This window comes from Cyprinodon variegatus, unplaced genomic scaffold (assembly GCF_000732505.1).
Source record: "Cyprinodon variegatus isolate N-32 unplaced genomic scaffold, C_variegatus-1.0 Scaffold146, whole genome shotgun sequence".
Lineage (NCBI taxonomy): Eukaryota > Metazoa > Chordata > Actinopteri > Cyprinodontiformes > Cyprinodontidae > Cyprinodon > Cyprinodon variegatus.
In genome coordinates, this window is record NW_015150599.1 from 1,224,189 (window position 1) to 1,251,878 (window position 27,690).

At 39.9% G+C, this 27,690-nt stretch overlaps 1 protein-coding gene across 1 annotated transcript in view; it reads left to right on the forward strand.

Moving 5' to 3' along the window:
* Positions 1-4,038, forward strand: part of snx29 (sorting nexin 29) — a 190,369-nt gene extending 186,331 nt beyond the window's left edge. The window contains exon 21 of the mRNA XM_015377096.1: positions 2,315-4,038. Coding sequence (XP_015232582.1) covers positions 2,315-2,441 — 127 coding nt within the window. The 3' untranslated portion in view covers positions 2,442-4,038. The remainder of the gene's footprint in view (positions 1-2,314) is intronic.
* Positions 4,039-27,690: the final 23,652 nt, after the last annotated feature.

Genomic DNA, 27,690 nt, shown 5'->3' on the forward strand with positions numbered 1-27,690 from the left:
CGCCTCTCGCTCACCCTCATCGCTATCACCCTCGGTGATCAGCCATCCACATGTTTTCAAGCCGGTTGTCCTGGTAACCGGGGCAATGATGTCATCGAGTGGATGAAATTAGTTCCTCTCAGAGTAATGGGAAAAGTACAGATCATCATGGGAAAAACATTAGCTTCAATCTGAATCCGTGTGACTCTTACAGAGGCGATGATTACACAATTCTTAACATTCATGTAACCGGTTCAGTTTAAGCTGAAATAAATATTATTTACATAATAGGCATTTTGAAACAAAAACCTGAAATCATGCTCAATATTCACACCTTCAAGGAGAAATTGTCTGATTTGCTCTTTATAGGAGAAATAAAAGATTTACGAAACCATTCGTTTCAGAATAGACTAAGAAATTTAAGAAATTCAGGCATTTTCAACAGCAAGTAAAGAGAAAGTTTAAAACAGAAGAGAAAATACAGGTTTGTTATTTAGAAAATGCATCCTTGGATCAAATCAAATGTAACTAAGGAGGATGAACTGAAAAATGTTCTGAAAAAAACTGCAAAAAAAGACTATTTACAAGAGATATTAAAACCTTGTTCAATTAGCAGCAAACAAAGGCTGGTTTTGTTTGCTGCTGAGAGGAAGGATTTTATGGTTCATTTGAAGTGTTTTGCGTGCCCTCGGATACATCAGAGGCAAATGATTCACCTTTATGCCCACTCAGAGCTCTGATCTAAAAACTAATTTCACTTGCTTCAGGATTGGAGGAATGAACTTACCTGAATTAGAAGCTGAAAGATCCAGCAAATGTTTCCTTCTTGCATTTTTTTTAATCTATCTTTATCTCTGGCTGTGCTCCTCAACAAGGTTATCATTTAAACATTGACATGAAACATTTAGGACTCCTTAAAGTATTTCTTAGACTGCAAGTCCTAGAGGACCAGAGGTCGACTGTGAGCATCACCATTACTGGTTCAATGGCTCAGCAGTGTCTGGAACAAACTCACTCCACTTAGGCAGAAAAAAGTTTCACCTAGAGCAGGGGGATTCATTGATTTTATTGACTAATTGAATTTTTGACTTATGAAGATTTAGCTGCAAACATTTAGTGTGGTATATTTTCATTGTCTGTTGTGAAATGTAATTGTTTTAAAACATTTTTCACAGCTTGAAATTTAATTTCCTTTAAATTAAGGTCACCTCCAAGAGGGGAAGATTGAAATAAAAGCTCATTTTTGAAAGCATTGTATGCCATTTTCGTTTTTATCTTGTAGACTTGGAAAACAAAATAAAAAAAAATAAAAATTGATATTTGATTTTTACGCCATATGCCAGCCCATCTGTAACCACCAAACAATGGAGAATATGCTGACCTATGGATGTGCTGTGCGGTAAACCAGCTGCACTGCATCTGTCACCCCGGATGGAAGCAGAACAGCTGCTTCTTCTTTCCCTCCTTTTTCCTCTTCTTATTTTTCTTGTACTTATTTTTAACTGAAAAACAAAACTTTAGAACTGTTGAATTCTATTGGTAGGAGGATAAATAAATAAAAGCTGAGCAAATAGTTAAGGTGTGAATTAAATTAGCTTGGGTGTGGCATCACAAGTTTGGGCTTTGAAAGAATTGCTGTGGAGTTAGGAAGCTGAGGCATTTCTTGCAAGAAATAATGTTCAAATTTATTTAACGTCCTCAGACTGAAGCAATTCATGACATACATTTATACCTTACAAAATGACACACACACACTCCTCCCAGGAGAACCAACCCACCCCCTGCATAAAGAACTTTCTCACCATTGAACATTTCGTTATTCCCAAGAAAAAAACACTTTATTTCATCAAGGACATAAATTTTAGCCAGATAAACACTCAAAGCAGGTCTCCCGTTCACGGCATGAAGGAAGCTGTATGAACTCATTCTCATCTCTCATGACCCTCCCTTCACCCTTGTCTAGAATAGGGAGGAAACTGCTATCTGTCATCCCTAATCTTAACTCCATAACCTAACTCCAGCGTTCAGACTGGTACAAGACTTCTAAACAATCACCCCTATTTAGGCAGAGGAAAGGAACACTAAAAATATTTTCTCACAAATAGGCCAAGCAAAAATATGCTTCCACATTGCAAACAAAAGTATTTGGTGTAAACGAAAACATTTATCAGGAAACAATGGAAGGTGTTACCATGGATATTGATTCCAAAATGACAGGCAGGTAGAAAATCCAGTGAGTTACCAAAGGATGTGTTACCTGTTTGCCACAAACTACCAATCAGCAGTTCGTGTGGATTGTTTGGGTTTGATTATTCCTTCCCTCTGTTTTTTCCAGAGACACCCCCCAGGGCAGCGAGGGCGGATCCAAGACGCCCCGATCCAGAACTTCATCTCGCTTCCCTAGATTGGGCCGCAGCCGCACACAGGAAAGCAGACCGGAACCGCAGAGCGGTGACCTTTGAGCCTCTGACTGGAAACGGACTGGATGATGGTGTCTGTGTACGGAGACACTCTGAGGATGTTCAGGGACGTTCACTGGAACTGGGAAACCTCCCAGATAAAAGCCTCAGACAGGAGATGAAGATAAATGAGGTCAAGTTGTGGAGATTTATTTGAACCTTGTTGTGCGTCGACCTGTCAGACAGCAGATAAATGACTCTAGACACACAAGCCTGTGGACCGGCCCAGACATCCAGAACTTTATTCCTCCTTCAGAGACCAAAAGGCTCTTTATGAAGAGCAGCTGGACAGAGCTGGACTGTTCTGCATCATATCAAGCAGATACAGTTTGTAGTTCAAGTGTTTGATGTTCACAGTGCCTACCATGTTTTGTAGCTTATTTCCTGAAGAGAAGGGGAGGGGGGGGGTCTGTTATATTGTTTTAGTGCCATTATTACACAGATAACAATGACTTACAATCACTGGACCACCATGCTGCTGGTTTTCTCCCCGCTGCCTTTATTGATGCTTTTTTAAATGTGTAGAAAATGTCAACAGATCCTGCATCATCAACATAATCCAGGTCCGTTTTCTACAGCAATAGACAAGGGTTCTAGGATGAACCCACAGCTGAAATGTCATCTGCCTTTTTTCCGCGCCTGCAGAACCCTGAGAAAGTATTTATACAACTTTTTACATTTTGTCACATTAAAACCATGAAACTTTAACCTATTTGATTATAGATGTATATTTACTCTGCTGAAGTTAAAGGGAAAAATCCTTTAAAGGGAAAAATACTTTGACTAGACCAATTTAACCAATGAATCTATGAACCTGGCTGTTAGGGTCATTAGGAGCATCCAATAGGTGGCCTTCAATTAATTTCTTAGAGTAAGCCTCATTCTTCTTCATCAACTCTGACCTGCTTTTTTTGTCCCAGAGCATGATGCTGCCACCACCATGTTTCATCATGGAAAATTGTGATTTATGCTGATAAATTTTCACCAAACAATATTTAGAACTTTTATAAAAAGTAAATTTTTTGGTCTTTTTCCACAGATCTGCTCTGTCTCCTGACCAGATCTATGGAGTCCAGCGATAGTAGTTGTCCTGTCATCAGGTCCTCCCACCTGAGCTGTCGATCTCTGCAGCTCCTCCAGAGTCACCATGGTCCTCTTGGCTGCTTTATAATGATCTGTTTATCCAGCCTGACCATGGCTCGGTAGCTCTGCGGCTGGTCCATACTCTCCATGTTCAGATGATGGATTAAATGGAGCTCATAGGAGATATACAAAGTTTGGGAGATTGTTTTGGAAGCAATTCCTGCTTTAAACTAAACCAAAACTTATTTTCTGATGTTTCTGCTGGGTTCCTTGGTCTTTGTTAAATGACAATCAGCTGGTTTATGTTTTGGGGGCTCAGAAGATTGGTAGCTGCACAGTTTTTTAACGGGGTGCTGACCACAGTTGTCTGCCACCTCGTGTTGGACCGTTACAGTGAAGCTCATGGTTGTAACGTGACAAAATGTGAGAAGCTCACTGGGTGTGAATACTTCTGAAATGTTTAAATCTGTTACAGCAAGCAGAGAATCAGTTACTGAAATCTGCAGCATCAGGTGACAAATCTCAAAACAACCAAGGGACCATTTTAACCTCCGTTCATATGACAGCAGAACTAATCAACATCATGAGATCAAAAATCACTCTAATTTCATCCTTTCAGCCACAGATTAGGGCCTCTCTGTCATTTGGATAATGACTTAATGGCATTATGTTATTATGGATGCTGATGATCAGCTCTGTATGAACATTAAAGCAAAATGAATCGAATAAACTGAAATGATTTTATTGTTTGGATTTAAACATCATTTGGAATTTCTTAAAAAAATATAAAGGAATTACAAACATAAGAAGAAAACATCTAGTTTTAGAAAACCAAATATATTCTTTTAATATAAGTCAGTATTTCTGTTTTTGTGATGAGATTTCAGTCCTGCTGTTCTTCCACTAATCATGGATGTTAATATAATGCTGGGACTAAAGAATTGCTTTGCTTCAGTGCCTTAAAAAAAAACAGAACTAGGTTCCAAGTTTGATCTTATTTTGTATTTTCTCTGGACTTTTCTCTTTAGCTCCTCTTGTTGGAGCTGCTAGAACTCATTCAAATTTGGTTATTCTAATATTCCTGCTTTATTATTCTAAAATCTGCTTATTGTCCTGTTAGGAGCCCTAATTGTGTCCAGCTTGACTACACGTCCTAAATGATAATACCTGCTGTAATTGTGAAGCCAGTTTTACATCCACCTGGATCCAGTGCAAAAAGACAAACATAGACTTTCAGGCCCTCTGAGGTGAGCCAAATGTCTTCTGAAGAGGAGAAAAATGTTGATGTGGTTGAGCAAGAGCTCTAGAGTGAACACTTTACCAGCTATGCGCTACAGTACGGTGGTGTTGGCATCATGCTGAGGGTCCTGGTCTATGTAGTGGATCCCCTACAGGTTCGCCTTAAACCAGCACAGCAGTAAGGCTGAGGCTTGGACACTGTTGGAACAGGACAGAGACCATAAAACACAGGAACTTGTTTTGAAACAGAAAACTGTGCCGGCCTCAGTTTTTCCCAGTGGCGGTTCTAGACCAAATGTACAGGGGGCCAGGAGGGGGCCAGAGTGTTTTCACGTGGCCCTAGAAAAGCATGAAATCAAAAACAGGGCAAGGGATTCAAATATATTAAGAAAGCTGCATGAAGTGAAATTTCTATTCAATTAGGTTTAATAAAAATTCTATTTCTCATGGTCAATATACATTCATAATTCAGGAATTTCACATATTTTTCGCTTAATTTAAGTTAAAATTACCATTATGTATAAAATCTGAATTATAACTCAAGAAAAACGGATAAATTCAGCTGTAAAAATAAGATTTTTTTTTTATTTGTTGAAAAAAACACTTAGCAGATGTAAACTGGGATCCTATCTCAATACCACTAAAGCTATCACCTTATTGTTTTTAAATAATTAGTAAAACATAATTTGTAAAGAAAAAAATGAAATGGAGCCAAAGGACCTATCAGTAACCATGTCTGTTCCAGCGCATATCATCATTAGGATGTCTTTTAAGCATTATTTCCTCAGTACAGACGCCAGGACATGATTTACAGGGGCCTAGCCCCTGTTGGCCCCTGTCTAGAACCGCCCATGGTTTTTCCCCAATAAAGTAGATCTGGGGACCTATTTTCATAGACGCGGACATTTATTGGTGTGACTTAAGTAAATGGAGTGTATGTTAATATTTGAGTCTGTGTGGGTAATTTTAACCCCAACCTGATCAGGACAAAATCCACCTGAAATTCAAACATGACCTCCCATTTATCCGTCAAATTTGGCTCAAAATCTTAAGTGTAATGCTGAGTTGATGTAAACTTCAGACCCTGTAATCTATCACACCAACCGAAACAGGCCAGAGTTTTCCTTCTGTAAAAACCCATTATAGTTATAGGTTCCCATTCTTCTCTGAGCTCTAAATCCAGGCTGCTGGAAGGTTTGGATCATCAAGTTTCCAAAACGCCATGCGAGCCTAGATCTACTGCAGAGGTGGGCTGGCTCTACAGCTGATTTCTCTGGGTATTGTTAATGCAACGAATTGTAAGTGGATGCTTTTAAAGCTGCTTACCTACAAGCATTCAGGAAGGTCCTTGTTGAAGGACTTTGGCAAATTATCAACTGTGAATGAAAGAAAAATGTAATTAAATTCTTGCTCTTTTAAAAAAATGACCCTCAACCAGTAATCAATTCTTAACACAAATTTTTCAAATGAGATTTTAAAAGCAGTGAAAATCTGAAAGAGATCATCAACTCGTTTACAATGACTGAATGCTTAATGCTGGGATTTTAACATTGAACCATTTCTCAGGTTTGCAGACGTTCTGAAAGAGAAGAATCCAAGTGTTCAAAGGAGACGATGATAAAAGTTGCTTATTGTAGATCTGCAGAACATAGAAGTTCTGAAGCAGATGGGCTACAGCAGCGGGAGACCATAATGGGAATGCCTTGGACTTCTTACTGCCAACTTATGCAACTGGGGTGTTGATGCTATGAACACGTAACTCAGCTTCAGTGGGAACGTGTAAAAGAGGCATTGGTCAATATCTAGATTTAAATAAATTGCTGATCTAAAGTTTTTGCTGAAGATTTTAGAACTTTGTTACTATTTTTGTCGTTTACAAGTTAAAAAGTAGAACAGTGTTCAAGCTCATTCTACCATTTGAGGTAATTTATCTACATCTGGAGGAGAGCCTGCTGGTGTGGGAGTGAGGTCGCTGTTTTCATATTCAACTGTCATAATCAACAGGTATTGCATATTTTATTTTAGCACAGTTAGCATAGCTGTTTTTGGAAAAACAATTATCTTGCAGAAGAAAGCAGAGCATCACCCAGCCGTACTGTTATCTGTTAAAAGTCTTGCTCTTGTATCCCGAGATGTCCTTGACAAAAGCATCATTTCAAAAAGAAAATACAAGAAGAAGATTATTTGTTCTGGGCTTGTAGAGAACTATGCTCATTTAATTACATCAGCTGGTCCTAGTTTTATTTCAGGTAGCATTATATTAGGACATCCCCAAACACCAGATGTCATTAAGATGTTGGTTTTTAGGCTAAATCGGTTCAGTCCATCATAGTCTTGATTTTAGTCCAGAAATAGATGTTGACAATTGGTCTGATTGGTTTGTCTGATTTTGTCCCACTTTAGTCCAATAGTAGATTTTTTTTAACATCTTTTAAACGTCCTGAAAATTATGGTTTTCGTTTCTCAACTAAATGTAGACGTCGTTTGGACGTAAATCAAGTCTTTTCAACCAAGCTTCACTCTGTGGGTTATTGGAATGACTTTGAGATGAAATTTTTAGCATTAGGAAAAACATTTTAGTTTGTTTAATATGTTGTTCTGATCTTCACCCTAATGAAAGACTGCAGTCTGGTCTACAGAGGTGGAGTGGAACAGGAGGGAGATGAACCAGAGTTGGTTCTAAACTAATAATAACGTGTCGGCTATGAAAAACCACGGAAAGTGCTGTGACTTATATATCTACACTGACTCGTACTACACCTAAAAAACAGCATTCACTCCAAACCCCATGTCCTCAGAATGGTTTGACATTTTATCTCTAGTCTTTGAACTAAATTGGAAAAACTTCCTTGCTTTCCCCTTTTTTTCCTAATGCTTTTTAGTTCTTACTCTATAACTGTCCTCTTCTGCAGATATCGCGGCACAGCAGAGAGGATGTGAGCGATAAAGTCCAATGTGTTCGGTGAATATGTGTCCTCCACAGGCTCAGTGGTGTCACTGTTAACCTCGTTCCTTTTATAAATGGATGAAGGTAACCAAGCATCCTGCTGTGCTGCTGCAGTTTTGCGCTTTGTGTATGACGCTTGTCGGCACATTTATGCATTTATGCACGTGCAAACACTGTTTATCAATGACACCAGGTTGTACATCCTTACATCACGAAATAAATCATTGCTTTCACCTATTGTGTATTAGAACCAAATGCATGGATAAGATGTAAGATACAGTAAGGTGCTGAAATTTCCTGGCTGGCTGTTTGTTTATCGTCATGTGTTTCAGGATGTGCTTTGAGGTTTTAAACAGCCCGCATCGCCAGTTAGGGAAATGCAGATCCATTCTTTTGTCGTGCTCAGCTGGTGGTTAGTGGGAGAGAGGAAATTCAAGTGAACATAGTGTTCCCTGTCCAGTGACCAGAAAATTGGTTAAAGGCTTATTAAGGAAGTGGATGGCTGAATTTGGGCAGCGTTTAACATCTCCTGCACACACACACTTTATAACAGCAAGGTAAGTGTAGTCTGTGGGCAGCACATGCTGACACACGGCATCTTCTGCAGTCACCACTTGTTTTTCATCACAAAAAAAAAAAAAAAAGATACGCAAAATCTATGTTTATTCTTTGAGGATGTGTTTGAGGTTTTTGTCAGGGTTGGATAATCCTGCATCATGCAACTGAAAGGGACTGGAAATATGATCAGATGTTAGAAATGATTGTAGATAGATTCAAAGAATTCCACAGATTCTCATCTTTGTTAAGGTTGGCTCCTTTAAAATACTCTCCTACTTTAAACCATTTCAGAACCAGCTCCACCATCATGTTCTGACCAATTTGCAGTAATTTATAAGAGGATTTCAGGAAAAGTATAAGAATTCGAAGTCAGCTGTTTTTCTTCAATGAACCCACACGCAAAAAAAAGGAAGAAAGCCATCAGATGATAAAATCAAGGTAAAGAGCATCAGAGCATCATAAACATGGACTGAGACAGAAGAACCTTCTCCAGATTAATTTCTCTCATATGCTCAGTGTCTGTTGCTGGGACATATAAGGATGGAGTTCCAGGTCAATAGCCAGAGGTAGTGTTGTTGTTTTTTTTTTTTTATAGAGGTAGTGTTGTTAATTTGTGCAAAGCATTATGGGTTGTAATAACGAATAGGTGGAGTAAAGTTATGCAAGAGTCTAAAGACATCCAGGGTACGTGCTGCTGTGGTGGTTCAGATCTCAGCAGGAGTGAATGAATCATACTACATCACTAACTAAGGACTTTATTTATGTGGCCCTTTTCCAAATCACAGTGCGCCTCGGCATAACAAGACGAAAAGCTCCAGAGTCTTTAGACCACCTAAAAAAAACACCTCTGCCTCATTGGGTTGTTCACCTGGTATGAGGCACCATCTTCAGCCCAGTTTCAGGGAGCTTCTGGGGGACGTATGAATGCATTAGTCTGTTGATATAACCCGGTGCTGACCCATGAAGAATCAGAACAAGATACTTGAGATGCTCCCTACAGAAAACTTAGCTGCATTAGCAGCGGAGTCACATACTTTATCAGTAACATGGCAGCACTCTGAGGAAGCTGCACCGGTCTGGAGAGGTTTGATGTGTGCAGTGCCTTACAATAATCCAGATGGCATAAAACCAAAAAACATGAATGTTTGTTTCCAGTATGGGATTAGAACCATGGAGATAAGTTCGGTAACTTAATAAACACTAAAGGCTTGACATGTTCAGTTGGTTACTTTAAATTTGTTTTCTGGCTTCTTTTATAAGAGAAATCAGATTGAATGTTTCCATCTTTCAATACTCACTGAAAGGACAGATTTAACTGGCTGCAGACCTATTCTAATAAGAGGATGACAGTGATGAGGAGGAGCTTTTGTTTGTGCTGTAATTCAGTTAAACAGATTAGTCTGTTGGGGTATCAAAGGATGTTTTATCTTTGAGAGATAAATATTTTTGCTTTGGGGATGTTTATTTCCTTCTACAATCCTCATAACTGTGTTTTCTTCCAAGCTCAACAAGTCAGTTTCCAACAGCTTGCTGGTGATGCTCACCGAGTTCAGTCGCTCTGGCATCATGCTGCCTGTGAAAGAAGGGTCATGCAGCAGCAACAGAAGAAGGCTTATTTTTATTAAATTGAGATATTTGCACCTTGAAATATTTGTTTATATGCCGTCCTTCACTCAGAGACAAAAATAATCTGGAAGAGAGCTGCAGATCTTCTGGAAAATAACAGTAAATGAAGCTGAATCCACCCATGATCTTAAATATCTGGTTTTATTAAATATGAATTGCCTTTTAAAGTAGCACCACCTGGTATTTTACCACCATTAATCCTCTGATTGTATAATCCAAGTGTTTAAAATGAATGAATGGTCTGTCATCTTTGTTTTTGTGACAACCGACCCGGTAGCAGTCCTTTGGCTCTGTTCTCGTTGTTGCAGCAAGAGGGACATTTTTATAGCAGCTCAAAATAAGCCCATGGCTTTGGTAGCCGCTCTCTTTGTGCGCTAACCACAACAAAAATCGGATCAGGACAAGGCTTGCAGAAGACTAAATTTGGTTAACGCGTTTATGCTGAGACATCAAACAAAAACAAGGAATTAAAACAGATGCTACGTTCATACCCAACGCGATTAAAGCGGCAGTAGCAGCTGGTTTACTGTAAATGCAAAGTCAATTGTTGATGCACATCAAGGAGCATCAAAAGCTTCTGCAGAGCGTCTAGAGCAGCGCCTCATCACCTTCTAAGCATCTGAGCCTCGTGTTGCCCTTCACAAGCAGCAGCTGCTGGAGTTGGAAAATTTAACTTTTGCTGCTCGAAGCACCACATCAACCAATCACAGAAGCTGATCTGAGGCTGGCAGGGAGACGGACACAGCACCACTGATGCAGAGCGCTATGATCGCTGCCCTGAACTATTTATTAATACCTTAATTAAAATGTCAAAACCTGCCGGCAAAATATGTTGGCTTTTATCATCCTGGTGCCTGCAGTTTGTACCACATACATCTACTTCCAGTTACCACCAACAGTAGAGGAAATCCCCCAAGAGGTGACTTGGCCTGAGGCAGCTGCTGCTGGAGATTCCCAGTGTCAGTGAAATAATATTTTAAGGCAGGATCGTAATCTTTATAAATGGACTGCACCGATTATGTTTTGAGGTAAACTTTCTCTCTTAAAAATATATTAAAACTGCTTTTAACCCACTGATCACAGCAAATATAGCAAAGGCGCTCTTCTGCTGCCATTGAACACATGAGCATCAGACGCATCAGAAGCATCTTTATACACTTTACTGGACGTGCTTCAGGTGCGTCAAGGACACTCCTGAGATGTGTCTGACCTTAATGGGGACAAGCATTAAAAATAAAGCAACAGGCAATTTTTCCTGCCCAAATCGCTTCTGGTGTGAATGTAGTATGATACAAACCGGTTATCATATCCGGTACTCTCTGTTAAATATTACTATTGTGAATTTATAGTGATTGTCTTTTAGCCCCTTGAACCCTACGGACCCACCGGCGGGTCCAGCTGCTACGTGACCTCGTAATTTTACCAAACCCCCAGTATTGATGTAAAAAACATATTTGGCACAGTTTGGTGACATTTATGGATAAATGTGCCAAAATGGCCTCTCCGCCTAAGAAATTTCTCACTAATACCATTCTAAAATAAATATGATTCATCTGATTGAGTCCAAATTTGGTATATTTTTACACAACATTTAGATTTGAAAGTCTGTACTACTTTTTTGTGCTATAAATAATATTTTGGTAGTGTTTTGCAATGTTTATTTCAATGAAAATTTTGGCGAGGTTCAAAAAATGCAAAATATTTTGTATTTTGTCCCTAATATTTCAGGCAGGGTCAAAGCTACAATGGTGCTGACACCAGAAAACCATTCTATGACATCTTACCTTTACAGACGTACCAAAAGTTTCTTCTTAAATCTAATAGCTTTGAGGCTATAAGTTATTTACTTTTGTGTGTTTTTGTCAGGCAGAAATTTATTTATACCCCCTTAGGGTGTAAGAGGTTAGTGTGCCACCTTAAAACATGTAGAGCAAAACTCTGTTTACTCAGGAGGCAGACTTGCACTTTATTTTTATGAGAGTAACAATCTGCAGTGAAAAGGCTTACGTACACTAGTTTACATTAAATGGTGAACAATACTACCCATCTGTTCAGACATTTGCCCTGCTAGAGAACGACAGAGCTGTAACTGCGGGGAGGGCATTCAGTGTTTACAACAGTGCTATTTTCTGAAGTTCTTGTAGGGGGAGCATGAATTTAAAACGACTTAGTGCTGCTATAAGACAAAACTTATCACACCTACATATATTTTCATTTAGTATGAACATGTGGATTTTGTTAACTTTTTCGAGTGGTTTAGTTTTTTGCCCACTGAGGGAAAAAAAAACCAAAGTGAATCAGAACCCGTAAAGACTCTGCTTTTTGGTCTGCATGTGTTATTTCTCATGAGAGTTCTGAATTATTTAAAAATGATGTCTTTAAAATTGCATTGAGGCGCATACTGTATGTTTTATGAAACAGACCTCTGGCCTTTGTTATACTGTATATATCGCATCCCATCATGGAACAAGCCTACAGCATTTATCTGTTAGAGGATTGGGATGGAGGTCTGATCCCTTTCTCCCACCAAATAAACCGCTCTCAGGTTTGTTTGGACCTGTACACAGACCACCACCTCCTCATTTCTTTAAGAGAATACTAATACATTTAGCAGAAGATTCAATAATAATTCCCTGACTGTACAAACAAGCTAACTAAAGTAATCTCTCCTTATTTCCTGCAGTGCGTCATTTTTCACCTCTTCTTTTCCATCCTCTCTTTTTCTCTACTTCTCTGCCTCTCCTTGAGGACACAAAGGTCCCACACAGCTCACTTCCCAGTACTCTCAGTAATTACTAAGCTCTTACATTTGAGAAAACAGCACCTAGAAGACGGGACCCCTGGTTTAGACAAGGTCGCTGTATAAGCAACACACTATCTCTCTCACACGCGCTGCATCAGGACGGATGTTTAGGATAATAAGTATTGGGCCAACGTCTCGTGGCCCCTATAGACAGCCGGCCCTTCAGTAAGGAGCTTCCAAACACAGACTGAGATTAGCATGTGTTTGCAAATCAGGCTCATGACAGCAGCAGATGCTCCTCTGAGACCAGAGTCTGCTTTGCTAAGCTGCTGCATCCGTCCAAAGCACTGGTGTCAGTAATTACAGGAGCTGCATACTGCAGGGAAGCTCAGCAAGCTCCAGAACCAAGCTGGACTGATTATCTACTGATTAGGTTTGCATCAAGCAGAGCATGACACAAAAAAACCAGAGTACAGCAGATAGAGATTGATGTTCACTAGAGGTATTGTGGATTTTACCGTGCTCTGATGATTAACCAGCAGCTCATTGAGCCTCATGACTACACTCTCCTTTTTTGGCCCATGCAGGAGACCGTACATGTCAATCTTGTTCATTGATGGATTTTTTTGAGAGGGTCCCTCCAAATAATACCCTCCTAGGATGATGTCCGAAGGCTGACTCTCTTCGCTGCTCGTTGGCGGTTTTCTTTTTCATGTAGGGGAGTACTGTAGTATTTCTGCAGATGATGTTATGTCTGTATCTTGCAGCCATAGACAGTGTCAGATTTTAACCTCCTTCTGGAAGGAGATTGTGAGGAAAAGCATGACCTCATTGGAGGGTCTATTTGTCCTTTGATCACGACACATTGACCCTGACTATGTCGCTCATCTTTCAGTTGGATATTAACATTACATTTCCTCCTAAACTTTTTCATACCATGTCAACAGAAGGAAACCAGGTGTAAACGTCAGGCTTCACAATCTCGTTTTATCTCTGCTGGTTCTGTTATTGCACATTTTGGATCGTATTGTGAAACTGCAGAACTATCTGAGCAGAGGGACATTTTTAACAGCCCGTTCTGCTTGGTGGACGTTGATTACTCGGATGCTCAGACAGAGATGGGGTCATTTTTCTGGGAAAGTTTTGATATTCCATCCCTGCCTGTTTCCCAGAAACGTCCTTTTATTCTGTCGACATCCATAACCGATTTTACTTGGACCTTAGCAGAAACTACATGTCCAGAAACTCCTGTCACTTTTCAGCCCCTTCTCTTCCTTCTTGCTTCATTCTGGTTCCATCCTCTTCGTGTTTCTTCCTAAGCTGCCTCCATCAGCCCCTCACTGCACAGAACTACCTGTATTCCCGTCACACTGCTTCCCCTCCATCTCCCTCCAGACTCGCCCTGCTTACCACACTGTATTTACTCAGCCCTCCGTTTATTAGCCATTCAGCTGCGAGACGGAGGGAGACGGCCCCTGGGAGAGTTCTCCCCTCCTCCTCTGTCACAGAATCCTAAAATTCTGGGTTGGAAAATTGATTGTTTCAGGGTTTGTTTTTTCCCCTCTCTTTCATCTTTTTCAATTTATTCTGCATTGAGCTCTGGCTCCTGTCAGTTAGGAAAAATAAAGTTTAGAAACCGGTGGTTACAGTACAGATGGGGCGGGAGGGGGGTCACCTAAGGCGGTGCATTTCATATACACTTCTGTTGTTGGTTATCTGGGTGAAATCTCAAGTTAAGCCTTAACGGATCATGTTAATTAGATCAGACTGCAGAGCAACCATGGGCTGCATCTGTCAGCTGGATATTAACTTTCCTTTTTATGAAGGCAGCAAATTTAGCATCATGTTATATTCTAAGTATTCTAGTTCTACTCATGTTCAGCCAGATTGCACCAACAGATCATCATGTGACTGGATCTGCTGCCCTGACAAATCTGAAGGTAAACCTGTAATGCTCCATCTTCCTCTCCAGGAGAAACACAAGCTTTCAGATCTGCTGCATCTTCCTGCTTCTCTTCCTCTAATCTGAGTTTTTTTTTTACCTAAAGCACACCTCTCCTTCCTAACAGCTCTCTGCAAGATCTCTGCAGGATATCACAGGCTTTCACAGCAGCCAGTGGCACCCGTTTGATCAGCCTGGAGACATGATGAAAGCACCTCGGCTATAAGGAGGAGTTCAAGGTGAGCCATGTTGGCAGACTGATGCACCAAGTGGAGGACAGAGCAGCAGATCACAACTCGGACTTGATGGTTTCCAGGTCTTTGGCTAAACTTTGATCTTGTGCTAAAACTAACTTCATTGAATTGTTTAAATAGCTGAAATAATAAATTACAAACCTAGTGTTATTTTAATTTGGCACTATGAGAATCACTGCATACCCTATAGCTCACACTTTGAACCTTTTGTTATCATCCAGTGTGGGTCATCCACACTGGAAAAATGATCTAGAAACAATAAAAAAAAAATCTTAAATTAAGTGTATTTACCCTTAATTTGAGTAGGTAAGTGAGTTAGTTTGCCAATGGAATCAGTATTTTTACTCTTAAAATAAAAATAATCAGATAATATGTACTTGCAAAATGTCTCACTTTCCTCCTCAACTCAAGAAAAGGTGCACTTATTTTAAGAAAAAAGGACTTGCGTGGATTTATATTTTTTGCAGTGCACGCTTTTTTCCAGCTTAAGACACGCATGTACAGAAAATCTTAAATCTGTTCCCTTCTACACAAAAATCTGATTCATCAGATGAGAATTTGGTTGGAAAATAAGTGCAGCCCCACAGGACCTCACACACAGCACATATCTGCAGAGTTACTGACTCTTCTGAGGGTTCATAGGAAACTGATGTGAAAGCAATTATTGTGCTCATCTATGAGAAAAAGGAAAAAGTAAGTAATTTCTATCTAGATAGCGCCTGGCAGAGATACAAATCAAAGTGCTAAGTGGGAATACAAAAAAAACCCAAAATAATTTAGCTAGAATCTGTCTAGATAGGTATAACTTAAGGTGGTTAAAAAAACAAAGAGTCAGCAGAGACTTACGAGCACAGAGGAAAGAGTTGAACAAGTTCAGGAACCACCAGCAACATCTGGTTAGATCAGGGGTCAGCAAACTATCAAACCAAAGAGCCGTTTTACCCCAAGCCCAGCTGAATAAAGTCATTTAGAGACACTAATATCACATGATCTTTAAATGAAAAACAACTGATTATTTTTTTTTATATCTTACCTTAGGAGATATGTTGCATTTTTAACAAACAGTTTATTTATATTTATTTATGATTAGTTTTAAAACCTTGAGTCAGACAATCATTTTGACTGTTTAGTTCCTGAAATACCTGATAAGTTTATAATCAGACACACGTAGTGAACAGAAAATCCATTATAAATGCACAGAAATGCCAAATGTATCACATATATTACCAATGCTTCATATAATATAATATTTAAATTTATGTTTTTTGCATTTGTCAGAATGTTCAATGATGACTAGTTTTAAAGAAAAATGTGAATTTTCTGACAATTATTTGGCAGTTTGGGCTTTAAAGTGTTGTAATAAGGAAAAGTATATTTTTTTCATAAAGAGGAAATGTAGGTTTTGTTTCGTAGGACATTATTTCATGTAAAAAAATAAACATAGATTTCCAAGCTAATGGCATGAGAGATCTAAAAACATATTCCTGGTTCTTTAATGTCATTCTGCAGTGAACATTTTATTCAAATGCTCTCTAAGGCTGAGCATACACTGTACAAATGTTTATTGCATTGTTCAGCTTTCGGTGCAGCATCCAACTGAACGTGTATTTGTCCTCCTTTATGAGTCTCAAGGCTCAAAGAGCAGGTTTTTTCCCATTTTTGCAGGTCTGTAGCACAATATCCAATCATACATAAAAAAAAATGTATCGACGATGTGGTCTAACAGGTGATTGGCTAAGAGTGGTGCCATGTCGATAAATATCTGCCTGTCATGGGTTTAAAAAGTAAACAAGGACCAGCAAGCTCCCAAGTTATACATTGACAGAAAGAATCATGCCAGAATGCAAGACTTCGTTTAACTCTAAATGGACGAAAGAGCGTGAATATATGACGAAAAGTAGTTTGGACTTATTCTATGGCTGCAGATGATGTGATTAGGATGTAAGCAGTCGAGGAAAAGCTGCAATTGAATGGTATGCGATTAACGATTAACATAAAATAAGAAACATTCGGCAGGTAACTCTTAAAAGGTTTTTTTTTCACAAAGTTATGTCTCCTCTGGATGCCAAAATAACCTCTGCGGAGCTGTGCAAGGTGAACAATCCTGTAAAACCTCAGCCATCCTACAGAAGTGTGGAAGGTTGCAGCACACACACAGACATGGAAGACAAGTTCCTAAAAGACTGAAGCACCTTAAAAATAGCTATACTTTTTGAGCAGTTGAATATGTTTTTTTACAATCTCTTGTTGTTTAAATAAAATATTTGGCTTTTTTTATTATGTATGTTACCTGTCAAAAGATTTTCTTAACTTGTAAGTCCACACACTTTATGCTTTGTGGCATTTTGCACTTTAAAAGATTCATCTCAGTGGTTCCTTTTTGAACACCACAATGTAGTGAGGGAATACTGTGAACCAATACTTTTTGACTTTTTATTCAGATTTTTTCCTATTCAGTTGCACAAGCATCCTTTTTAACCCATCAAAATTGTCCAATAAATAACAGTATACCAGATTCTTATGTACATCTTAGTAATTTCTTGATATGCCACATAATATCCTCCTTTTTGGTGCTATAAAAATGGTCACCCTAGTCCAGCAGGTAGGGACACAGTTTCAGTTTGATTCTGGAAAACTGACTTTTGAACTTTCTTATTTTATTTCTTGCATTCATACTTATATTATAAATTTTTTGGTGCTTTTTTGCTTCTTGCTAATGCTGTATATCATTTCAAGGTTGTTTCAACAGAGCTATTTACACCAATAAGCAAGTATTTATGAATATATCAAGAAATATTTCCACTATCGTCATTCTTAGATCCATCTCATAATTTATATTCTCATACAGTAAAGCCACCTAACCTTGCATGTGTGGATCTAAACGCTTTACTATTAGGTTGATTGGCCTCGCTTTGCTGTCCTTAGGTATGAGTGCATGTCTGCATGCTTGTTTGTCCCTTGTGTCCCTAACTGACTGGTGGCCTGTCCAGATTAGATCTTGTCTCCATCCCCTCCACACACATATTTTTGGGCCCCATGCAGTCAATAAAAGCATAAGCAGAGTAAATCCATGTTTTTCCAGCTTCAAACTGAACGAACAACTTCCTGTTTCCCACTGGAGTCGCTCTCTTCATGTGGCAAACATTTAATCACTACTGCTTGAGATATGTTCATTTAGCACATTTAGGAATTACTGCAATTCCTCTTTTTACTGGAGTTCATCAATAAAAAGGCTAAGAGCCGTTCAGAGAACATGATTTAAACTCTTCTATCATGCAATCAGCTGGAGGACACTTAATCACAGAAAGTGCAGTTTTACAGCCCAAACCGATGATCCTTAAAAAACAGAAAATGATGGGCAGAGCCAAGAAGGAGAAAATTTTGATTGCCCCTATGCAACATTTAGAGCTACTGAACTTTTTACCTCCACTTCTTTTAATGCAGATGTAGTTTTAAAATATTTTCGTTTTAATACCTGAAATACTCCAAGGTTAGATCTGCCTTTTATCACCCAGACCTGCTTCATGACTATATTACATTTATTATTTGGTATATTCATGCATAAGTCTCTGACCTCAGCTGTTGATCGCAGTCATTATTCCTGAATCCACCCCTGTTCTATCATTCACAAAAAGACAGCAAAGGACAGCCAATAAGAGCTTTAACATGGAAAAGCATGGCTATCATGAGGCTCTTTCTCATTCCTTTAATGACAAGCTGCTTTCTGTCAGAAAGGCTCCCCATTTGCATAGAGAAGAGTAGTGGGATACTTTATTGGCGCTTTCTGGAGAGGAAAGAAAGTACAATAGAAATATATTAGCCTCCAATCTAATGTTCAGAAAAATCCTTGGGGCGTCAAGGATACAGAATTCAGAAATGCCATGCCAAAGTCCCTTTCCTTCTAACCAAGGTCCCCATCGTCTGTTCTCCCCAGAAACAACTGGGACCTTCATGTTTTGAAGAAGAGGAGGGGTGGGAAAAGGATGAGCAGTAAAAAAGAAGGTTGTTTCCATCCTATGAGCTCCTGTCACCCAGAGACACAAATAGTTTGGACAAGTTGAAGCAGGTTCTCCTCATGAATGTTTAACAATGGGCCTGGAAAGTAGTTTGAATAAAATTTTTTTTGAGGGACAGGATAAGTAGCGCCTTAAGAAGGAGTAAGATTCTTGCCTCTGTCATCATGGTTTGTAGTTTTTTTTACCCAAATGCAGAATCATGCAGAGAACCAGTGAGTTTTAACCGTTTATTATATGGACACATCTTGGAGCCGGACTGATAAAGGAGAGCTATCTGTAATCCTTAAGGCATAGAGGCAAGATGCATGAAGGTCAGGGCATGGATGGCGTGTCAGTTTCTGATACGGACAGCTAAGCATCCACCTGATGCAACACGTAGAATCATGAGGTATAAGAAGAAGGAGATGACCTTGTTCCGGGCTCAATTTTTGCCGGACGCTTGCTGACGTTTTTGAGCCCACAGCTGTGCCAACTCCAAGCAATTTCTTGCGAATTGTGAACCGAAGAATCATATATGGTTCCCTAAGCTTAAAAAAAATTATCTGAAAAGTGTGGGAGGCATTTTGGTTTCCTTTCTGTTTAATTATGTGTACAACCACCTTCGACGGCAGTTACAGTTCAGTTATATTAAAAAATACTTTATTAATCACAAGGAGAATTAAATGCAGTCTGACTGGGTTTTAATCAAACCTTACCAAGGCCATTCTAACACAGAGACATGCTATCTGTGTATCTGTTGGCTTGTAGTTCTTAATGACTTCTTCTAGGTTTCTGCTAATCTTACCCAAATTCTGTGTTTTTATTTCTATGTTCAGTAGTCCTGTTCCCTCTGGTCCTGACTACAGTATGTTAAAATGGCATCCTAATTCATTATCCACATTGCTGCTTTTACCAGTCATACCACATAGAGATTTCAAATATCAACTTGAGTCTTTATATTTTTTTACCCATATTAAATGTCTCTGGATGTTCTGTCTTGTTCACATAACATTAGAGATGGTTTTGAAAAAATCTCAAAGTGATGCATGTTGATGACAGAAGTTTCCTGACTGCTGACTCATAGGTGGAATCCTTGTGATTTCTTGCCATTAAAGACGGACTGCAAAGCTGTGAAAAATCACACTCTTAAACCGAAGATTTCCTCCTAAGGCTTCCCTCCCATATTACAAGCGCCTGTGCTTCGCTAAGAGAAGGATCATGTGTGCACTTTTCTTCTCTCACCTCAGTCGGTGCACAAAAGTGCCTCCAAAGACGGGAGAATCTGTGTGTGTTGATGTGCAGAAATGGTGGATTTGTGTTCCTACCATTCCTACCATTTTTCTGCAGGTGCTAATGATCTTCATTTCTCAGCTAAAGTGTGGAATGTTGCTATTTAAGAGAAGTGAGACAATCACGGGTCGGCTGGGCGTTTTGCCTCATTTTCACAGGTTATGCACGCACTGCATCTCCCTCAGGGGTGTCACAGCTGAAACTGTCTCTGAGCTGATTTGTTTCAACAGACTCTACATTGTTTTAGACAAACAGGTGTCCTTTTCACACAGGCAGGTGTCAGCGCATCCATTAATAGATCCAACAATATCAATTGTGCATATTTTCCAGCTGGCTAGTTCTTAGTTTCTCAGCCCAGTTATACTGGATGAACGTAATGTAATCTAAGACTGGCAGCTACTACTCGTGTTTTCCTGAGCAGCTATACTGTAAATCTAAGCTGAAGCAAAGGGGACTAAGACCTGTTTTAATAAATCTTTTTAGTTTAGTTTTAGTTTTAAATATGATTTCAGGGTCAAAGAGGCGATCATTGAGTGATTTTTAGTGCAGTTGGAGTGTATTTTAGTGCTTTTTTTAGGGAGTGCTGCTGTGACTCCACTTAGTGAAGCAGCTCTCCTCTGTACCTGCAGCGGTTTTGCTCCACCTGGGATCGCTTGTCTGCTCCTTCAGATTAATAAAACTGTCTTACTGTAAAATAGTTCTCCATGGAAGCTGCAAGACTCCCAACAGGGCTACTGTTGTTGTTAGTATGTAGCGAACAGCTTGTTATGTATGTTTTTGTGGACGACTGCAAAACATCTGGGTCATGTGAAACTGAGGGAGCATTTGTTTTTATGGTTCATTATTTTTGTGCGTGTGTGTGGATGTATTATGGCAAAAAGAAGAAAGACTTGGGGAGATGGAGTGAAGGGGGAAAAAAAGAGGCATATCTGTGGCAGCCTGGAACCGTGCTCACTGCTGATCGCTGCTTTGGGAGTAATTACATGCAGCCCAGGGCAGAGGTTGTTGCCTCTTTGTCTGATCTGGAAGACAGCCACCACTCCACCTACTTACAGCTGGAGGAGGACATCTCTGCTCCTATGTGAAGAAAAGGGATTTGAGAGCAGACAGAGGGTGCTGGACCAAAACACGTCATATGCTGGTTTTGTGGTTGGTTTTTGGCTCACAAAAACAGAGCGGTGCATAACTGTGTAGTCTTATAATCAACCGTTTGAAACATGGTGGTGGTGGAATAATGCTGTGTGAAAGGGAAGCTGTTCAGAGCTAATGGGAAGATGGACAAAGCTAAATCTACAGTAGAACAATCCTGGAGACAATCTGTGCAGCCGTGTCCACCTCAGGGACTTTACTGATACTGCTCTGCAGTTTGTAGAGAGATGCCCAATTAAAAAGTGATTCATTACCATGTCAAACCTTAGCAAAACATGGTCGCTTTCTGTAGAGTTAATCAGTCATTTGATTCAGCTGTGTTGCAGCTGAGATTTACCTTACAGTTAAAGGTCAGACACTCTTGAGGACTGGAATCAAAGACCCCTGTGTCAGAAAGAGAATTAGGTCAAAGACTAGTAGGATTATTTTCATCCGCAAACTATCCATTGGGAGATCTGCACATGCTCCCACATGTGCCCATCCTCTGGGCTTCATACTGCAGCACAGTTGCGTTCACAGATGGTTTGAAGGGCAGGGACAGAAAGGAAAAAAAGAGCACATATAATAGAGGGCACTTTAGGTGAATTTTTGCTCCCAAGAGGGCACTTTAGCATGGTTTTTGCTCTTAAGAGGGCACTTTATTGTCTGCTTTGCCTCCAACAGGGGGCACTTGAGGATGTTATGGCTCACGAGGCGGCACTTCGCACACGTTTTCCCTCATTAGAGGGCACTTTAGCACGTTTTAGCTCCTGAGAGGGAGCTTTCGCACATGTTTTAGCTCCTGAGAGGGCACTTTATCACACGTTTTCACTCATCGGAGGGCAATTTAACACACGTTTTAGCTCCTGAGAGGCCACTTTAGCACACATGTTCCATCATTAGAGGGCACTTTAGCACATGTTTTAGCTCTCAAGAGGGCATTTTAGCGTGTGTTTTGGTACATTAGAAGGCGCTTTAGCACATATCTTTGCTCCCTAGAGGGCATTTTAGGCCCCGTCCACACGAAGCCAAACCCTGGCCTAAACACACAAATTTTTCACCAAACCAGCCTCTCATCCATACGAAGCCGGCGTTTCGGGGGTCTGTAAACGATCTTTTTTTTATTAAGCCTTCAGAGTGGGAAGATTTTGAAATGCAGTTTTCACGTTTCCATCTTTAAGCTCTAACCACATTTTTTTTCTGACACGCATGCGTCATAGCGTCGCCTCTAAACACGCATGCGCGACACAGTATCACAACAACAATGGCGCCGTACAGTGTTGAATGGTTGCTGCTCTTGCTACTCACCCTGCTGTCGGGCTTACAACAGAATCTTCTTCTTCTGGAATATCTCCAGGAAGAACAGAGCAATATAGACGACATAGTTCAGCACCTGAATTTGACTGAACCACGAAAATGGACCCGCAGGGCAACCATGTATAAATATTAGTCACATGCCCAACATTTCGTCGCCTATTTTTGCTTTGGCACCACAGCGCCACTTACAGGCCTGGCATACATTTTGCAGCGTTTTCATGCATTCGTGTGGACGATCACATTTATTTTACGTCTCCGTCTTTACGACAAACGTTCTGGAAAATATTAGCGTTTCGGGTTTCGTGTGTATTCGGCTCCCTACATGCAATTTTAAACAATTGCCCCCCACCCCCCTTGCACGTCACTGCTGGAAAAGAGCTGGACACTTTGTAAATTCAAGTTTAATATCCAGGAAGAGACACAAAGGATGGTTTGAATCAAAGCAAGTTCATAGGTTGGAATGGCCTAGCTAAAGTCCAGATCTAAACTTATTAGCAAGTGTCCAGATGTGCTGTCTTTCAATTTAACACTTTAGAACTGGAAGAGAAATCAGTCAAAGGTTTGCCGCCACAATTGCTGCTGAATGTGGTTGTTTACAGGACACTTTAAGCAAACCTGATTAATAATGAGACTTAGATAAATAAACAGCCAATAATCTAGTCGCATAGCAGCTAATTCTTCCATTTAAAGGATGTAGGTAACCTAGATCTGAATGTTTTAGAGCCTGTTGATCTGCTGGGATTTGGACACAGAACTATACCTCAGATATGCAGAGAACGGTCTGAGAAAATTTTGAGTGAGTACAAGCTGTGTGGGAGAACAACCTCACTGACATCGGTGGGGAGACTGAAACCCAGATGATAAAAAGGATAGGGGAGGTCAAATACCTCCAATTCCACTTAAAGTTTGTGGAACACAGTCTTTGAATAGACATTTAATGAAATGAAATGGATGGGCTACAGCAGTAGAAAACCACTACAGGGTTTCTCAGCCCACAGTTGGACCATACCTGGTTAAATAAACTACAAGACTTTACTGCCTTATAATGTCAGAGTCTAAGAGTCTATAAAAAGAATTAATTATTTGAATAAAAAATGTTTTTTCTTTATCCTTTATAGATATAATTTGTTGGTTAGAAATAAAAAAAGAAAGTTGTGTGGACGTGCAATAAAGACTTCAAGATTAATTAGACAGTATTTTGAGAGGATGCAGCTGCATATTTTCACATGAAAATAAACAAAATGTTTTCTTCCAGTGTATGCTTTCTGGCACTCACTAAAACAAAATGTAATCATTTAAAATCATAACGGGACAAATTTGATAATTTTATAGCAAATAATACTCTACCCAGTAGGAGGAGAGACCAGTTTCCCAATAAGCACAGGTGGGCGATTCCGGCTGGAGGTTTATGTAACCATTACCCAAAATATATGATTCATCCTGAAGAGAGGAAAACAACATTTCCAGATAGCATTCACTCACTATTATATTCTAAATATTAACCCCAGGTTCATGTGCTGAAGTTTAATCAGTAAGACCTGGGCAGAAACGATCCATATAAATCTCACCATCACGTCCTTCCTCATCTGGTTCTTCTTACTTCCTATATTTTCCTCTTCTTGTCTGCAGATCCGTTGACCTTACAACCCCCCAACATGGTATAAGACAGATGATGTAACAAAGCCCTCCTTTTAAAATCAGAGGTCTGCCTCAACGTGACAAGTAACAAGGTCTGCAATTGAAAAAAATTGACTATTTCAGACCTTTTTCATCCTCCTGCCAACTCATCACCCCTGTTCTGGTTCTGCTGTCTGCCTGTCATCTTTACCAAGTAAGCCCCCTTCTCCTTCCACCAGGCTGCTCACAGTTCATACCATTACAGAATGGTGATGGAGGCATGTTATCTATGTCTTATTGTTTTACTTTACACAGAGTCAAGTTATCAATGTTTACAACTGAGATTCTCAGACGAAAAGCAAGTGAAAATGCACTCCCCTTCTTACTTTTTCTACCTTCATTCTTTAAAATGTCTCTTAACTTTGCATAGTGGACAGCAACTTTTACAATACAATGAGACATCTTTGCCTTGGCCTCTCTTAGATGACTCTAGTCTGCAGTCATTTCATGAAATTCTATTGGACAATGGTGAAACCTTATTTTTTCTTGACTCTAGAACATCCTTTCAGGTCTTAGACAGACACCTACTGTAGGTGAGGCCCTTTTAGATTTGCCTTTTAACGGTAGCATTATTTACACACAAAATCAAAGACATTTGTTAGCCTAAGGTGCCTGGGCCTACTAAAACACACTGGCTTGCTGACCCGGTCTACCTGGTAAATCTGATTGACTTTTTACTGAAGTATTCCTACTTCATTGTTTGGATCACTTGTAAACCGACACATCCTCTGCTGCTACTAGGCCATATTTGGGGGCTAAAGCCCAACAACATAGCTGCCAGAATCAAATTCTGCCATAATAAGAAGGCAAGTCCAAGCCATGATCCTCATCTGGAAAAAAGTGGAATGTTCCCTTCAGGTTAAGAGACAAGACGTGGGGTTAATTAACCCCCAGACTGTCTTAGATGGATGCATTCTGGTGTCCTGCTGTGTTTTTCCTATGTAATAATAAAGTTGAGCAAGAGATGCCCTCAAAGATTGGAGACCGGACAACTCCTCCTCATTCATGGCGAAGAAAGAGCTGAGCTGAAAGAGAAAACTCTTAAAAAAGACAATATGGTTCCACAGGTGGATGGTTGGACTCTATGGCATAACATTTATTTCAAAATGCCTGCGAGTAAATTAAACATACTCACATGTATATTAAACTACTTCTGTGCATGGTTTACTGCAACAACAAAATCACACATGCATGAGAAACTGACGCCTCAAGAGGAGAAAATCACTCTCCGTGCACCCTAGCTACTCCCACGCGCACTTTTGATTGTGCTCGGGATCTCACCGTGCATGATTTTCTATCCAGCGGCCACACTCGAGGATGGCTGCGCTCTCAAAACCGACTCTACTCTCAGACTAATTTCCTCCTCGTGCGAACAAAAATGTGTGTTGGACAGGCTGGGACAAACCTCCTCTGTAACCCTCCTCCTGATTGAGCCTTGCAGACACCATCACATGGGAAGAAGTGTCAGGAAGCCTTTGACTGACGCTTACCTCTTACCCCACGTACCACAAATGTTGCAGAAGCCTGTGCCACTGTCCCGCATCTAGTCGTCGTCTTCAATTATGGATGACGAGCTGTCGGTCAAAGGCTTCCTGACACAGGAAAGGTTTGTCTCTGGGCACTATAAAATAGATGTGACGCCATAGGATTGTGTCACTGGTTAAAGGATTTCTGGGAGTTCCTCCTGGTAGTAATATTCCCATCACCCTACGCTTGATGAGCAAAAGATGATGCATTGAGATGTAGGGACAGGTCTCTAAACCTGTTATGACATTTGGACGATTTTGATTTAAAACATGATATCGAGACCTATTTAATAAAAATTGGCCCAAATTTTTATAACAATAACAGCCACAACCAAAACTGAATTCCTGTTTTTTCCCCCCCCTGTGTTAGATGAATTTTGTAATATTCCCTTCAATATCTTGAGATTTATAATTTTCACATTAGCCTGTCACTTTTTCCCCACATCCATTAAACTCAATCTTGTCTCTATTAAATCCTTTTCTTGTCCGTTTTCCTGCATTATGAATACCGAGCACAAATGGAGGAAGCAGGACAGCTTCTAAACCCTAATAGACAGATAGATCTGCACCGCTTATTGAGTCCATTTGTCTTAAGATTGGTGCTATTGAAAAAGCGTTTAGGGTGGAAACGCATTAGACTCCAGATGCTGTATCTGGGAGAGACGGGAGGAGATGGAGCTAAAGCAGAGATGATTACCTCTCCCCTCAAGGATGAAAACCTTTAAAATCAGATTTGGGTCCCAATCCTTTCAAGATACGAGGGTCTTGTAGCAGTTTTGGGTGCCATCAATCTAATATTCTCAACTGACTGCATGATTTTAAAGCTTCCTCACTTAATATGAATCATCTTTGCAAGATGGGCAATGGAATTGAGGAAGGGTCAGGTCTGTTTGTGCGTCTGCACTAATTGCAGTCTTTAGATGTTGTAGTAGAAGCTGTTTACTCCAGTGAAAGGGAAGAGTGGAGCCCAGCTGCTCCATCAGCTCACAGCAACCTTGTTGTACTCTTGCTTCACTCCCTCCTGACATTTAACAGAAGAAGAGAAGCTGCTCCTTAAAAAATAGTCTATCCAATTAAATCCACCTGACACTGCCAATCTTTCTTTGCTGCCATCAACTAAAGCAAGCAGCTCAATTAGAAAAAGAGGGCAAAAAAACAAAACACTTGTGATTTGTTCTGTTCTAATCAACAACCTCTAACAGCCCTTGTGTGTTTCTACCCATGTCCTACAGAGCAGAGGGAGAATGAAGAGAAGTAGTGAGACAAGTGGTGGCATCTGTTTTCTTTGCAAACTTCAAAGAATTTTTTTTATTGCTCATACATTGCAGAATGAGAGCATATAGATATGCATAAGTGAGTTAGGTGAGGTGATCTCAAATTAAATTAATTGAAAAGCAAAACAAAAAAACATAAGTCATCAAGACACATAGTTCCCATGGTTACAACTGGGAAAGATTAAAAACAACTAAGCATAATATAGGCTGATAGAGGAAGGTTGTTCTTTTTCGCACTGTATTTTGTAATGCACTGAAATAGTAAAAGTTTTTAAAAATAAAATTTTTGAAAAATATACTTTTACTAAAAACCTGGCATATTTTTAATTCTGCATTTCCAAAAGACTCCATCTTATTTTTAGAAGACAAGATGAATAGAACAGTAAAAATATGTTAACTGCAAACCTTTTTAGCTCATTAGTGTTTGGGTTTAGGCCTATTTTATGCAAAATTATTTTACTTCTAACATGAAGAAGGGGCTGCTCAGTGCCGCAGTGGGTAGCATTGCTGCCTTGCAGGGAGAAGGTTCTGTGTTCGATTCCCGTCCCGGGATGCTTTCTGCATGGAGTTTGCATGTTCTCCCTGTGCATGCATGGGTTCTCTCAGGGTACTCCGGCTTCCTCCCACAGTCCAAAAACATAACTGTTAGGTTG